The following is a 15,533-nucleotide window of genomic DNA, read 5'->3' as shown; positions in this document are numbered from 1 at the left end:
TGGCGATTCACAGACCTGTACCCCTGGGGATAAAAATATATTATATGTTTATAAAAAATAAAATTTAAAAAAAAAATAAAAAATAAAAAAAATAAAAAAAAATAAAAAAATTCATCCTCATCATACTCTGCTGTGCTTTCTTCCCATCTCATATCGTGCTGGGCTCATCAAGCCTGCTGATCATTACCACACTCTCTTCCTTTTTCTCATCGCCAATTAGCGCTGGCTTCCCTTCCTTCCCTCAGCTGCAGTGGGAATGATTTAAAGACATTCTCAGCATTCTCTTTTTGCCCCTCCTGTCCTCTTGTGTTCAGCCCACACAAGCCTCCAATGTTGGATCTGTGCAACTCCACTCTCTCAGTGTGGCCTTCCTCTCCTCTAGAATTAACCACTTGAATTCTGTCTCTCGTCCCATCCCTTCTTGCCTTGCCTGTCTTTGACTTCAGTCATCCCATTTTTGGTGCTTCAATTACCCATTTTTGGGGGCTTATCCTATTTGACTATGCTGTAAAATTTGATGCTATTGTTCCACATTAGTTCTATTTAGAAAATAACTTTCCCCCTTGTCTACAAGTAATTCATTATCCAAAATTTAGAAAGCAGAAGCAGTAGTTTAAAAACTCCCCTAGGCAGAATTCTTTCACCATATATACATGCATCAAATCATCACAATGTACACACTGAATATGTTATAATTTTGTCAATTTCACCTCAGTCAAATGGGGGAGGAAAACTGGTGGCCAGAGCAGAGCCGGGATGGAGGAATGAACAGGTGGAACAGAGAAGTTCTGAGGGGCAGTGAAACTACTCTGTGTGATACTGTAATGGGGGATACAGGCCATTAAACAGTTGTTAAAACCCGTGAAAAGTACAGCTTCAAGAGCCAACCGTAATGTGAACTGGGGACTTTGTAGGACAAATGATGTATCAGGGTGAGTTCATCAGTTGTAACAAATGTAGCACACTGGTGACTGATGCTGATAGTGGGGAAGGCTGAGGTGCAAGTGTGGGGCAAGAGATGGGAACTCTGTACTTGCACTCATTTTGCTGTGAACTTGAAACTGTTCTAAAAAGAAAAGTCTACTTAGAAAGTAAAGAAACAGAAATTCCCATAGGCCAACAATTCAGAGGTAATTACTGTGGTTATATTTCCAGGATTTTCCAACATATATGATAACTGTTTGTACACCTACAGATACCCACACTATTATCACTTAATGTATTAAAAATGTCCATGTTTAACAAATATTCTTCTATAGCGTGATTTACATTCGATGGATAATATTCCATTGTGTAGATGTGCTGTGCTTTCCTTAACCAACTCCCTAGCATCACCATTAGTAATGCTATGATTTACACCTTTCTATGTAACTTTTGTGTGCAGCTATAATATCTACCATAGAATAAATTTCTAGACACAAGAATTGATGGGTCGAAGGATATTTATACTTTTTAGAGTCTGGATACACATCAATAAATCTGTTTCCGAAAAGGTCGTAGCAGTGTATTCACACATTAGAAATGCTATAAAGCCTTAAGGTTACAAGCATGAGCTTTGGAGCTCTTTTCCATCCCAGGCACTGACCCAATCATCTTCATTCCGCCCAAAATACCAGGTCCCCTCCAGTTCAATTTTCATCCTTTTTGCCTTTTCCTTGCACAAGTTCTTCCTTGGTGATTTTACTCACTCACTCCAAACCAGAGGCCTCAGCTCCTCTGTCTTTCCCACCACCATCTCAATTGTAACTTGAACTCAGAAACATTTTGCTCAGACTGTGTTCCCCATATCAGGAAACTCCAGCCGCTCTTACGCAAACCAGAAATTTCCATGTTATCCTCGGCAGGGATGGGAGAACCTCCTCAGAATAAGAAATTCTTTGTGGGGCACTACAATAATAATTTTTGGTAAATAAAACTCTTATTTCACTGATCAACAGCCTGAGGTTTGTTTATCTCACCACCAGCCTCTCAAGCTGTCTCTATCCTTGTTTCTTTTACTCACTGCATGTTCTTGTCTGAGAAACCTCATTCCTCAGCTGCTTCAGATCTCCCAGGAGAGGTTAGAGTGGGACTTCGGCTGGCCCAGAGTTGGCAGAGGCAACTGTCCCTCCTTCTCCATGCTGGCTCGGGTCTACCAACCATTGTGTATGACACTCAGCGGAACAAAGCAGACCCAAACATTCTAGCGCTGCTCTGGCTAGCCCAAGTCTGCAGCTGATACCTCCCAAACCTCCGTACAATGGACCTCCTCCTTCCTGCTCCCTAGCATTGCTAGTAAGTCAGACTCTAGCCTGAGGGAGAGAAAGAAAACCGCTTTGTCTCTTCTGGACGATAACTCTGATGGATGTGTTTGTTATTGTCTGACTTTCTTTGAACCAATCTTTTCACTTTCAAGGCAGTTAATCTCTCTGGGTCTTACCTGAGAGGGAGGAAGTGAACAGGACCTACCTACTTGTTTTAACAAGTATATGAGGTAATACCTGCGAAGGTGTTAAACCCAGTGCCTCACAGGAAGTGAACATCCAGTAAATGTTAGCTCAGCGTCATCAGCGCCATCATTGTCCTTGACCGCCCACTTGTAAGGATCTAAAGCTACTCTTGATTTCTCTAAACAGAGTTGCTGGCTTTTCTATAGTATTTTGAAATTGCTTTACTTGGACCCTTATTTTATCTTAACTGTTTCTATTTTTACTACACCGTGAGCTCCTCACATAATTGTTTAAATTCATTTTTGTATCCTCAAAACCCAGCCATGCGTGTGGTGCATAGGAGGAGACAAATAAATAGATGTTAGAAGAGTCTTGACTCTTAGCTCACACTATTCTCAAAAGTCACTTTCGGTTTGATTGCAAATCTAAATGTGAAAGGTAAAACAATAAAGATTCTAGGAAAAGAATTAGAGAATATCTTCATGAGCTAGGAGTAGGGAAAGATTTCTTGAACAAAACCAAACAAGTACTTTTAAAAAAGAAACAAACATACTGGTATCAAGAATAGAAGATATCTGGAAAATTAATTTCTCAGAGGAAAACCAAAACAATCTAAAAATAATCTTAATAAAATAATCTTAATAAAATAAAAATAACAAAATAAAAATAATCACCTAAACATTTAGGTGTATAAATGAACTTCTGATTTCAAATGTTTAAAATGTGTAGCTCTTAACTTCTACAATGAACATTTAAAAGTACCTTTTTTATCCCAATAACCATATAAAACCTTGATATCTTGTTTTTTTCTTATAGTATTGGGATGACATGTTGACCTTTCTCACTAGATATCAAGGTCATATGAACTCACCAAAACCCTATCAGTCTTTAGTAGTTCTTATCTAACAGTTAGATATGGACCATTGGTTTTAATATTAAGTGGAACTTATTACTGAATGAATGGTTTTTGGTCCTGTTAATTACATCTTCATATTTTAAATATGTCATCTGACAGTCTGCTAGAGTATAGAAAGAAGATCTCTGAACCTCTACATTTCTCATATATTTTGGCAACTTTAATTTTTTGTGTATGACTTTATAATATATATAATAAATTAGTGATGTTAAAAATATAGAGTACTGGGACATCTAGGTGGCTCAGTTGCTTAAGCGCCTGACTCTTGATTTTAGCTCAGGTCATGATCTCAGTGTTGTGAGATTGAGGCCCCTGGGCATGGAGCCTGCTAAAGAGTCTCTCTCTCTCTTAAGACTAAAAAAATAAATAAATAAGAGAGAGAGAGAAGGTATTAAAAGTATATATGCATATGGTAACATTATAGGCTCAAAACATTTTCACTAACAGATGTGCCCAATCAAAGAGACTTGACCACTAGTTTAAATAAAATGTTTTAAATACTCAGGGCAGAAACAGTTTCTAGAATTTTTGTCTGGTTGTATGATCATGATCAAGAGTTTTACATTCAGATCTCTGTGGCTGCAGGGATTGGGGGAGGTGGTGTTGTGTAGGGACTTTTGGTTTATTCATATTTGGTTGGGGCTTGATCTCAAGATGTTTATTGTGATGTTTTAAATTAAAAGAGGCAAGTGAGTATCTGCACTAAAAAATAGATTATAACGTGTCTTTTTTAAAGTTATTTTAAAATGTCTGTTATGAAGAGTGGTAAGTTGTTAAGTCAGAAATGGGTGAATAATGTTTAATTTTAATTAACTACTTTCTTATATCCTAGGCTGACCAGATATCAGGATTTCATATAAGATCTGTTCTCTGTGTCCCTATTTGGAATAGCAACCACCAAATAATTGGTAAGACATTACCTAAATAGTTCAAACTTCTTTTTAACTTCTTCTTTTTTTTTTTTTTTTAAATTTTAAGGGAGGGTGCAGGTGAGGGGCAGTGGGAGAGGGAGAGAGAAACTTAAGCAGACTCCATTCTGAGCATGGTGTCAATGCAAGGCTCAATGTCACGGTCCTGACATGATGACCTGAGCCAAAACCAAGGGTCAGATGCTTAACCAACTGTGCCACCCAGTACAAACTTCTTTTATAAAGAAAGACAAATTTACTTTAAAATACACCACATCTTTTTTTTAACCTGCTCCCCCCTTTTGCACTTGATCTTAGCAAAAAGGCCAAGAAGTGATAGCTGCTCCCCTCTTTTATGTCCAGGACTCATCAACTTCTGTTTCATTCCCTCCTATCACTTCATAGGTGTAGACTCCTAATGAATCCACATGAGCCAGAACAATGAACAAAGATTTATTCTTTAAACCAATAATTTTGAAGTTGGAGAGGATCTCAGAAATCAACTGATAGAACTCTCTTATCTTACCTTGTGGAAATCGAGGTGGGGTGGGGGAATCCCACAAAGACCAGAATAAAGTCACAGAATGTTAGTTGCAGAATCAGGATTACAAGTCAGGCTTTCCCAACTCCTCTACAGATTTTCCCACTACATCTGTGTGCTTATGTCTATGCTTTTATAGGTGGAGTACATGCAAAGGAGAAGAACATGCATTATTAGACATAGACTGTGCAGCATCTTTCTGTCTGGATGATTCTGAAATAAGTTATACTTGACCCAGAATAACAGAACTGTGGGCCAACAATTTCCAAGTTTTTCTCCCTCCTTTGCTCCTTTCCCTCCCCTCAGAACCTCTGTCAGGAAAGTATTAAACCTAAGAAAGAAGTCAGTGGGTAAGGTAGAGAAGTCATAAAGAGTGGAGGTGTTAGTTAAAATTATTGAAACATAAAGCATGATTTTTTTCTAAGAGATGTAAGGTAATTAGTGCATTGGCCTTTCTTTGTTTCCCCCCAACATTGCCTATTAAACTGTAAGACCCTGCTACTTATCAAAGGATTTAGTATTCTGGAAATATTGTCAAGGCTTGGACTGTAACAGAATTTTTTTCATCAGTTCGCTTTTTGCAGAAAAAATTTTCTACATCAGTGAACATAAGGAATGTTCAAAGATTTGGGAATTTAACCCCTAGTACGAAGTATTGAATTGCATCATGTATACTTTTAAATATATTTAAGTTTAAAGAGAAGAAGAAGTGCATAAGAAACACTGTTTCTGTGCTGTTGATGTACAATGGCAATCTCAAATACAGTCCTAGCTTTCATTCCTAACAGTAAACATCTGTTATTCTTTCAAAATCAAGACTGCAGTTTGCCTTTTACATGCCAAAGACTTCTGTTTCATTATATACATCATACACACATCATTATTTAATGTCTTCTAGCATATGGTGACTTACTTACCTAGTGGGAATTTAGGTGTTTTTAAAAAATTCAAGCATGCTTTAGAATTATAACTGTGTTTGGTTTGTACCAAGTGGGGAAATGGGAGAATGCTTTTCAAGATTGTTCAGTTTTTCTGATTAGGGCTGTTTGTTTTGAGAGTCTTGCCCCAAAACATCTGGTACAGTGTTGGAAATGAACTTGAGAAAGAGGAAGTACATAGGAATTAAGTTTGCTAGAACCATATGTACCCCATCGGTAGTAGGCAGCAGAACTAACCTTGCTTTGAAGGTTAACAGTGCCACCATCCCCCACATTTCTTGAATGTTCACTCCAAGTGGAGCAACATGCTTTAAAACATTCAAACATTATCTCATTTCATCTTCATAACCTCTGAGATAGTCAACATTTTCATCCCCATTTTACAGATGAGGACTTTCAGGGCTAAAAAATGTTAGGTAACAGCTGATGGTGGAATTGAGATGTGAAATGAGACAGTGTGACACCAGAGCCCATGTTCTTTTTTTTTTTTTTTTTTCAAACTAAAATATAATGTATTATTTGTTTCAGGGGTACAGGTCTGTGATTCATCAGTCTTACCAATTCCCAGCACTCGCCATAGCACATACCCTCCCCTATGTCCATCCCCCAGCCACTCCATCCCTCCCATCCCCCTCCACTGCAGCAGCCCTCAGTTTGTTTCCTGAGATTAAGAGTCTCTTGTGGTTTATCTCCCTCTCTGGTTTCATCTTGTGTCATTTTCCCCTTCCTTCCCCTATGATCCTCTGTCTTGTTTCTCAAATTCCTCAGATCAGTGAGATCATATGATAACTGTCTTTCAGAGCCCATGTTCTTAATCACAATGCCATCCTGCCTCACTCAAGCACTGTGTTCCACAGGATTGAAAACATAAAAAATTACAGATACATATGTATACACACACATGTGTATACACACAGTTATTAACACTCAGTGATACAGCTAATTGCATATATGTATATATGCATGTATATATATGTCAGATATATCCAAGTCACTGTGCACAGTCATCTTGAAAACCATTTTTAAAGAATCAGACTGATGCCTGGTAGAACTCCAGGCTTCACTGTGACTCAGTTTAGATATCACAGCCTTGAAGATAGACTGCATCGATGTACCTCAGATCTGTCCCACGGCGACAGCAGGCACTGGGGAGACCAGAGATTAAACTCAGTGTCTGAAGTTACCTAAGGGAGGTATCAAGTCAGCTGGGCTTTATTAGATTATAGTAACACAGTGGCCAGTGCTAAAAATGACCACGTAAACCAAACTCTTCCCACAGGAGTGGCTCAAGTGTTAAATAGACTTGACGGGAAAGCTTTTGATGATGCAGATCAACGACTTTTTGAGGTAAGAAAATAAATTTGTGCACCAAAGGCTAGAGCTGAGTCACCAATAGTCTCCTGGTGGCAGCTTGTCAAAATCTGTCAAGAGCGTGTGTATAGTGGTGAGACCGCCAGCCAGCTCCACGGCATGCTCGGTCATCTCCTTTCTTGGGTTTTCAAGCCTCCCTTTATTCCAGTCTGCCCTCTAGCTGGAAAGGTTGGCCTCGAACAGGCATCCTTGTACACTTTGCACCAACAAAGTTGCCAACATGAAAACCCCATGATTATTTTTCCTCTAGGAGAGAATACCTCACAGCTTCTTTACAAACTGGTTCTAGATCTATCTTCCTTCCTTTTAACATTTACCTAATGGGTACGCTCACTTGGTTTCCTCACCAAAATATTTTATAGCCTAGCCACTGAAAGAGGGTGCTTTAGTTTAATGGAATGAAATTACTAAAACCAGTCCACAACCTAAATAAATTAAGAACACATTTGATAAGACTATAAGTATGTTTTAAATTTGTGAAGTCATTTCTTCACCAGGACATTGTATTAATAATTTTTTCTCATGTGCAATGTGAGCTATAAAACTGTTACATGACAATAGTAATTAAGAATTTTAATGTGCATATTTCCCCAAGGCCTACCTCTGTGTACAATAAAGTTATATTTTCAGACCCATTTCTGATGACTGCCTGCTTTCATATTAGATTACACCAATGAGTTATTGCAATTTTTAATTAGTGGGCTTTCTCTTTCCTAGGCTTTTGTCATCTTCTGTGGCCTGGGCATCAACAACACAATTATGTACAATCAAGTGAAGAAGTCTTGGGCCAAGCAGTCCGTGGCTCTTGATGTAAGTCAGTATTTATGTCCAAATCATATGCTTTAAAAGCCCTCATTTTATGAGAGAAAAAAAGTCCTTATTATGGTACTAATTTCTCAATTTTTAATTACCTATTCATTGGTCTTTAGTTATTTTAGAGTCATGTGTTTGAATTTGATGAAAGCCACTAACCCTCTCTAGAACAAGGACACATATGCACACAATTTTGCATACAGTCTTGGGGAATTCACAGATTCCTTAAAGGCCATCCATATGTTGCACAGTTAGATATAGATTTTATGTGTTAGGTTTATTAAAAGTGATGATGCAAAAATAATTTGTTAGGATTTATTTAAAATTAAATGCATTATGAACTTACTTTGAATATGTAAAGTAGTCTGGAAATTCACAACTTTTCTTACCATAGAAGAAAACTTCACTGTGAAGATATGTGACCCAAGTGAGGGAAGCTTCTGTCGTTCTCCAACTCCCCCGCCACAAACACGCACACCTCCCACTGAGAACTCTGACCTATTCCCCAGACGTAAACTGCATCTCCCCTCAGACTAAGTCTGAAAACAGGAGTTCTCCTCTGAGTCCCAGCTTGCTTCTTTTTCTCAAATGGTACAATGTTCTCTTAAAGTACTAAGATGTTGAACTCTACTTACAGCATTAGAACAGAAACTTAAAGATTTAAAAGTATTCTGCTCCAAAACCATCATTTTTTAGCAGCAATCTAAATCTATAGCATTTTTTCTTATTTAATTTAAATTTAATTAATTAACATGTAATATATTGTTACTTTCAGAGGTAGAGGTCAGTGACTCATCAGTCTTATATAATACCCAGTGCTCATTACATCATGTGCCTTCTTTAATGTCCATCACCCAGTTACCCCATCCCCCCACCTCCCTCCCCTCTAACAACCCTCGGTTAACCCGTGGTTAACTGGTAAACCATGGTTAAGACTCCTATGGTTTGTCTCCCTCTCTGATTTTGTCCTGTTTTGTTTTTTCCTCTCTTCCCCTATAATCCTGTTTTGTTTCTTAAATCCCACATATGAATGAGATCATATGATAATTGTCTTTCTCTGATTGATTTATTTTGCTTAGCCTCTGGTTCCAACCACGTCGTTGCAAATGGCAAGATTTCATTTTTGTTGATGGCTGAGCAGTATTCCATTGTTTGTGTGTGTGTGTACACACACACACACACACACACACACATCTTCTTTATCCATTCATCTGTCGAAGGACATCTCAGCTCTTTCCACAGTTTGGGTATGGTGGACATTGCTGCTATAAACATTGGGGTGCAGGTGCCCCCTCAGATCACTACATTTGTATCCTTTGGGTAAATACCTAATAGTGCAATTGCTGGGTCACAGGGTAGCTTTATTATTATTTTTGTTTGTTTGTTTCTTCATGTCTCCTTCCCATTACTTGACTGGATTATTTGTTCTTTGGGTGTTGAGTTTGATACGTTCTTCATAGATTTTGGAGACAAGCCCTTTATCTGGTAAGCCCTTTGCAAATATCTTCTCCCATTCTGTAAATTGTCTTTTGGTTTTTTGACTATTTCCTTTGCTGTGCAAAAGCTTTTTATCTTGATGAAGTCCCAGTAGTTCACTTTTGCCTTTGTTTCCCTTTCCTTTGGAGACGAGTCTAGCAAGAAGTTTCTACAGCCAAGGTCACAGAGGTCGCTGCCTGTGTTCTCCTCTAAAATTTTGATGGATTCCTGTCTCACATTTAGGTCTTTCATCCATCTTGAGTCTATTTTTGTGTATGATGTAAAGAAATGGTCCAGTTTCATTCTTTTATACGTGGCCATCCAATTTTCCCAACACCATTTATTGAAGAAACTATCTTTTTTTCCATTGGACATTCTTTCCTGCTTTGTCAAAGACTAATTGACCATAGAGTTGAGGGTCTATTTCTGGGCTCTCTATTCTGTTCCATTGATCTATGTGTCTGTTTTTGTGCCAGTACCATAATGTCTTGATGATTACAGCTTTGTAATAGAGCTTGAAGTCTGACATTGTGACGCCACCAGCTTTGGTTTTCTTTTTCAATGTTCCTTTGGCTATTCGGAGTCTTTTCTGGTTCCATACAAATTTTAGGATTATTTGTTCCAGCTCTGAAAAAAGTTGATGGTATTTTGGTAGGGATTGAATTGAATGTGTAGATTGCTTTGGGTAGCATAGACACTTTAACAATATTTGTTCTTTTAATCCACAAGAATGGAATGTTTTTCCATTTCTTTGTGTCTCCCTCAACTTCTTTCATGAGTGTTCTATAGCTTTCCGAGTACAGATACATTGCCTCTTTGGTTAGGTTATGGTTTTTGGTGCAATTATAAATGGGATCTACTCCTTAATTACTTTTTCTTCTGTCTCGCTGTTAATGTATAGAAGGGCAACTGATTCCTGTGCATTGATTTTATATCCTGCCGCTTTGTTGAATTCCTCTAGGAGTTCTAACAATTTTGGAGTGTAGTCTTTTGGGTGTTCCACATAGAGTAGCATGTCATCTGCAAAGAGTGAGAGTTTGACTTCTTCTTTGCCATTGAAGATGCCTTTTACTTCTTTTTATTGTCTGATTGCTGAGGCTAGGACTTATAGTACTATGTTGAATAGCAGTGGTGATAGTAGACATCCTGGCTGTGTTCCTGACCTTAGGGGAAAAGCTCTCAGTTTTTCCCCATTGAGAATGATATTCATTGTGGTCTTTTCATATATGACCTTTTTTGTTATTGAGGTATGTTCCCTCTATCCCTACACTGTGAAGAGTTTTAATTGAGAAAGGATGCTATACTTTGTCAAATGCTTTTTCTGCATCTATTGAGAGGATCATATGGTTCTTATACTTTCTTTTATTAACGTGGTGTATCACATTGATTGATTTGCAGAATCCCAGCTGGTTTTGATGCAAGATTTATTGTTTTCCCCAATTTTTGGTCTGTAGCTATCATCAAAGATTCTGTGAAATACTTATTAAGTAGGACAGATAAAATATCACATAATACATGACATCATCTAGAACAGCACAATATAATACATGTGCAATCTTCAAAATATTCTGTGTACCAAGCAAGATATTGGTAGAAAGATAAAACCAAGGGAGAAGATAAGTAGGCAATACGGTGGTATACTTGCAGCAATTTGATTTAAGGTTTAAAGACATGAAATTAGTTCTTTACCAAAAACTTTCTACCCTTAATTGGACTCTGAGCTCTGGAAGCACAGGGAATTTATTTTTTTATAATCTTATTCCCAATGCCTACCAGAGCACTTAGCACAGAGAAGGCATTATTAAATGGTTTTTGGACAGATGGAGGGAGAGAGGAAGGAAAGAATGGGAGAAAGGGACTCTCCTGCCCAGCGAAGGGAATTTTTTTTTTCTGGTTTTCCCTCTGAGTTCTGCTTTATTTATATATAATATCTTTACAACAAGGAATAAAAATAATATCTGCAGGATGAATTAATAAACAAGTAAACTGTAAATATGCAACCTAAGAATCACTAATAAAGCATTAAGTTCTTTGTGCAGAAGAATTTTCACATCCTAGCTCTGTCACCTACCTCAGAATTAAATGAGGTGATACATGAGATTTTAATATTCCATAAATAAAATTATAGTAATACCAAAAATCACCACATTATTGCTTGCAGTAGTATGTTCATTATCAAGAAATCACCATAGATTTTAAGAAAGAAAAGAGGGCAGGAATTTTGAACAACAAATGTTGTCATGACTTCTTCACCATCTTCAAATTTTGAACTCTACAGAGTTGCCTCAGCCAGCTTCAATTTCTTTAAAAACTTTAGTTTCTGCAACTTTGAAAAGGACACACTGTACACTAGTCCCACACACTCTATTTCATCCTGTCAGGTTATACTTCACACACAGAGCAGCTCCTACACACCCACATTCGAGCTCCTCACTGCCCCCTGGTGGATCTTCATGCCGTTGAGAAGGGCGTGGGTTGAAGCAAGAGCTGCCATTCACCAACGAGAGGCAGCACTCTCCCAAGGCTTAGCTCCCACCTGACCCCCAGGGAGCCGCAGCTCCCTTTACCTACAAAGTGCTAATACAGCCACAGTCTCCTCACCCAGGAACTGTTCATTTGCGTTCATAGTGAATACCCTCTTGTTTGTGCAACTCAGACAACTTCTATACTTACACTCAAAAATTACTACTGACACTCCCAAATTTCCAGCCCAAGTCTGGGCCTCATGGCAGTCTCACCCTTTCAGAAGTTGCTCGTATGTGCAGTTGTATGTTCTGTGTGCTTGCCCAGTCACAACTCTGGTGTCACCATCTTGGTTTCATCCCTTCCCACCCCATTCAACCCCTACCTCACTAGATACCAAACTCTGATCTCTAATGATCAGTGTGTTTTGGGGGGTGCCCCCATCCCACTCCCTCACCCAGGAATCCATATGCAGGAATATCTAGAAGAATGTCTTATCTCAGGGCTTTATGAAGACAAAGGGTTTATTGAGAACTACTAAACCCAAACTCCAAAATGAGATCTACATATACTATAATATACATTAACTTTTGAATGAATATATATATTTTAAATTTATGTACTTGTAAATACTATAGATGCACATGAATAATATAATTTTATGTAAATATATCTATTAAAAACCTTTATTTATAACCAGCCTATTCCAGAAAAGAGTTTAAGTTACTTTATAGGAATATAAATAATCCAGCAAATATTTTAAGGTAAAATAATAATGATGAAACTAATCATAACAGCAGCAACAATAATAAGCAAGAGAGAGAGAGGACGCACAAACCAGAGGGGACAGAACCACACACATTGCCATTCTTCTATCATTTCCATCCCTCCTTCCCAAGGACCTGGGATGACCCTCTCCTCTTTCTCTAGTGTAGCTAAGGAAAGACTCCCTACTTGGATCTGGGCAGGTTCTTCTTCTACTTGTGTTGTCTCTTTTTATACTTATTCTCCTCAGTTTTTTTTTCTGCTTGATCTTGCACAAGAAGATCTTTGTCTAAATGTAGCTTTCCGATTCATATATACATATACCATATATATATATATATATATATATATATATATATAGTCTTTGTGCAGTGTGTGTTTTTTTTTCATTTGACAACAAGAGTGAAGAGAAGTCATCCATCCCACAGCTCCCAGTGACAATAACCCCCCTAGAAGCCTTTCCCTCCCCAGAAAGTAGGCATGCATATTTCATGGCCTAGAGAGGTAATGTGAACACATTTCTTCCTGCATGTTCAGGAGACTCTTGAGAGCCAACACAACATTCTCTTATTTTTGTTTTTGGTTTTGTTTTGTTTTGTTTTGTTTTGTTTAAGATTTTATTTATTTATTTGATAGAGATCACAAGTAGGCAGAGAGGCAGGCAGAGGGCGGGGGGGAGGGGGAGAAGCAGGCTCTCCGCTAAGCTAATTTTCTCTAATGGGTTGATTGACACAACTAGACTCATAGGATGCTAACAGAATGTCACTCCATTCTTTTTTTCATCCTTCTTTCTTTAGACCTACCCTCTTGAACCAATCTTCCCTACTCCTGGATGAACTCTCTGGCTCTACTCTAGGCTCTTCTAATACACTCAGATGTTAAATAGCCTCTGAGCGCCTCCCCTTCCCTGGGATCAGAAACTATGGTCAGGAGGGGGTCACAGTGAGCATCTTTATTCTTCTTCACTTCACCTCCTTCCCAAGACAGGTACAGGGAGCAAAATGGAAATAGGATAAAGAGCAAACTCTTACATGACCGGTGCTGTCCTAACCTGGTGTCAAGGCCCTCTGTGTCAAGCACCAACATTCTCTTTTTATTGTGAGTGCCTTTCATGAATTCTTCGAAGAGTTCTGGGGGCTAGGAATCTCCTGTTGACAGTCCCTGATGTGGGTTTACCTTTCCTGACTGACAGGTCATAATCCTTTCTCAGGCCCTGGTTTCCAGTGACCCATACAGACCCTTCCTCCATGGGGATTATCTCACTCCTTCAGAAAGTCCTCTTTCCTAGGATCTATGTTTGTTTTTCTCCTTTATTTATTGTGGTCAAATAAACACAACATAAAAAAAGTTTACCCTTTTTAAGTACACAGTTCACTGGCATTTAGTGCATTAACAATGTTGTGTAATCATCACGAACTAACATCCATCTCCAGAACTGTTTACTCTTCCCAAACTAACACTCTGTGGCCATGAAATACTAACTTCTCATTCCCCTCTCCAGCCCTTGGCAACCACTCTTCTACTTTATGTCTATGAACTTGACTCCTCTAGATACCTCATGTAAGCAGATTCATACAGTATTGTCCTTTTATGACTGACTTATTTCACTTAGCATAATGTCTTTAAGTTTCATTCATGTTGTAGCTTGTGTCAGAATTTCCTTATTTTTTAAGGCTGAATAAAATTCCACTGTCAGTATGTACCATATTTTGTTCATCGGTTCATTGCTTCAATGGTCAGAGTCCTTTTAAGCCTAGTTATCTCTCATTGGTCCATTTGGCCTATGGAAATCACATATCTTGAACCGTTAGATTGCACAAAGTAGCCCTCTCCTTCTGCCCCTTAACCTTTAGAATTTTTATTTTTTTCTTATTTTTTTTTAAGATTTTATTTATTTGACACACAGAGAGAGAGAGAGAACACAAGCGAGGGAGTGGCAGACAGAAGCAGAAGTTTCCCCGCTGAGCAAGGAGCCCAATGAGGGGTTCAGTTCCAGGACCCTGGGATCATGACCTGAGCAAAAGGCAGCTGCTTAACTGACTGAGCCACCCAGGTGCCCCTAGAATTTTTAGGCATGAATCAGTGACTAGTGTGTTCCTACACCACACTGTGGGAGTATACACATTGGGTTCTACATGTGGTTTTTTTAAGAAACCCTCAAAAAACCCTAACCAAAAGATTTTCAATATTGGGTCCTCTCCTGAATTGTTTCCCTTGTCTCATACAATGCAGAGATGGGGAATGAGTACCTTAGCTTGAAGGTAGCAGAAGTAGTTTGGAGTCATCTTTCCAAGTCCTGTATTGGTAGCCTAGATGGCCTAGAACCTCCCTTTAGAATGTAGTGTCTGTTGTTCTCAACTATAAAGTCAGACAGAAAGAGTTCCATTTAAACATGCTGTTATCTACCAAAATGACTTTCCAGACTAGGTTACTGTCCAACCATGATCCAGTGATTATCTGATAAATGTCTACCCTTGGAAGATCTTTGCTTATTTGTAGGTTCATTGGCTACAGGTTATAGATTACAAGTCCAAATGCAACACTCGGCAAAAGTGGAATTGTTCCCATTTGTAAAATCTTCTTTACTGAAAACATGTTGCATTGTATAAACACTTTTTTTTTTTAAAGATTTCACTTTTTTGACAGACAGAGATCACAAGCAGGCAGAGTGACAGGCAGAGAGAGAGGAGGAAGCAGGCTCCCCACTGAGCAGAGAGCACAATATGGGGCTCAATCCCAGGACCCTGGGACCACAACCTGAGCCGAAGGCAGAGGCTTTAACCCACTGAGCCACCCAGGCGCCCCTAAACACTTCTTTTTAAGAAAGGATAAAAAGGAGGAGTCAAGATGGCGGAGAAGTAGCAGGCTGAGACTACTTCAGGTAGCGGGAGATCAGCTAGATAGCTTATCTAA

General features: G+C 38.6%; 1 protein-coding gene across 1 annotated transcript in view; it reads left to right on the top strand.

Annotated features, from left to right (window-relative positions):
• LOC111142610 (phosphodiesterase 11A) overlaps window positions 1-15,533 on the top strand; it is a 392,040-nt gene that overhangs the window by 217,646 nt on the left and 158,861 nt on the right. Inside the window, exons 7-9 of the mRNA XM_022495917.1 lie at window positions 4,178-4,253; window positions 7,012-7,079; window positions 7,821-7,913. Coding sequence (XP_022351625.1) covers window positions 4,178-4,253; window positions 7,012-7,079; window positions 7,821-7,913 — 237 coding nt within the window. The remainder of the gene's footprint in view (window positions 1-4,177; window positions 4,254-7,011; window positions 7,080-7,820; window positions 7,914-15,533) is intronic.

This window comes from Enhydra lutris, unplaced genomic scaffold, assembly GCF_002288905.1.
Source record: "Enhydra lutris kenyoni isolate GAN:26980312 unplaced genomic scaffold, ASM228890v2 scaffoldscaffold1, whole genome shotgun sequence".
NCBI lineage: Eukaryota > Metazoa > Chordata > Mammalia > Carnivora > Mustelidae > Enhydra > Enhydra lutris.
The sequence above is the reverse complement of the archived record's forward strand: the minus strand, read 5'-3'. Positions and strand labels throughout refer to the sequence as shown.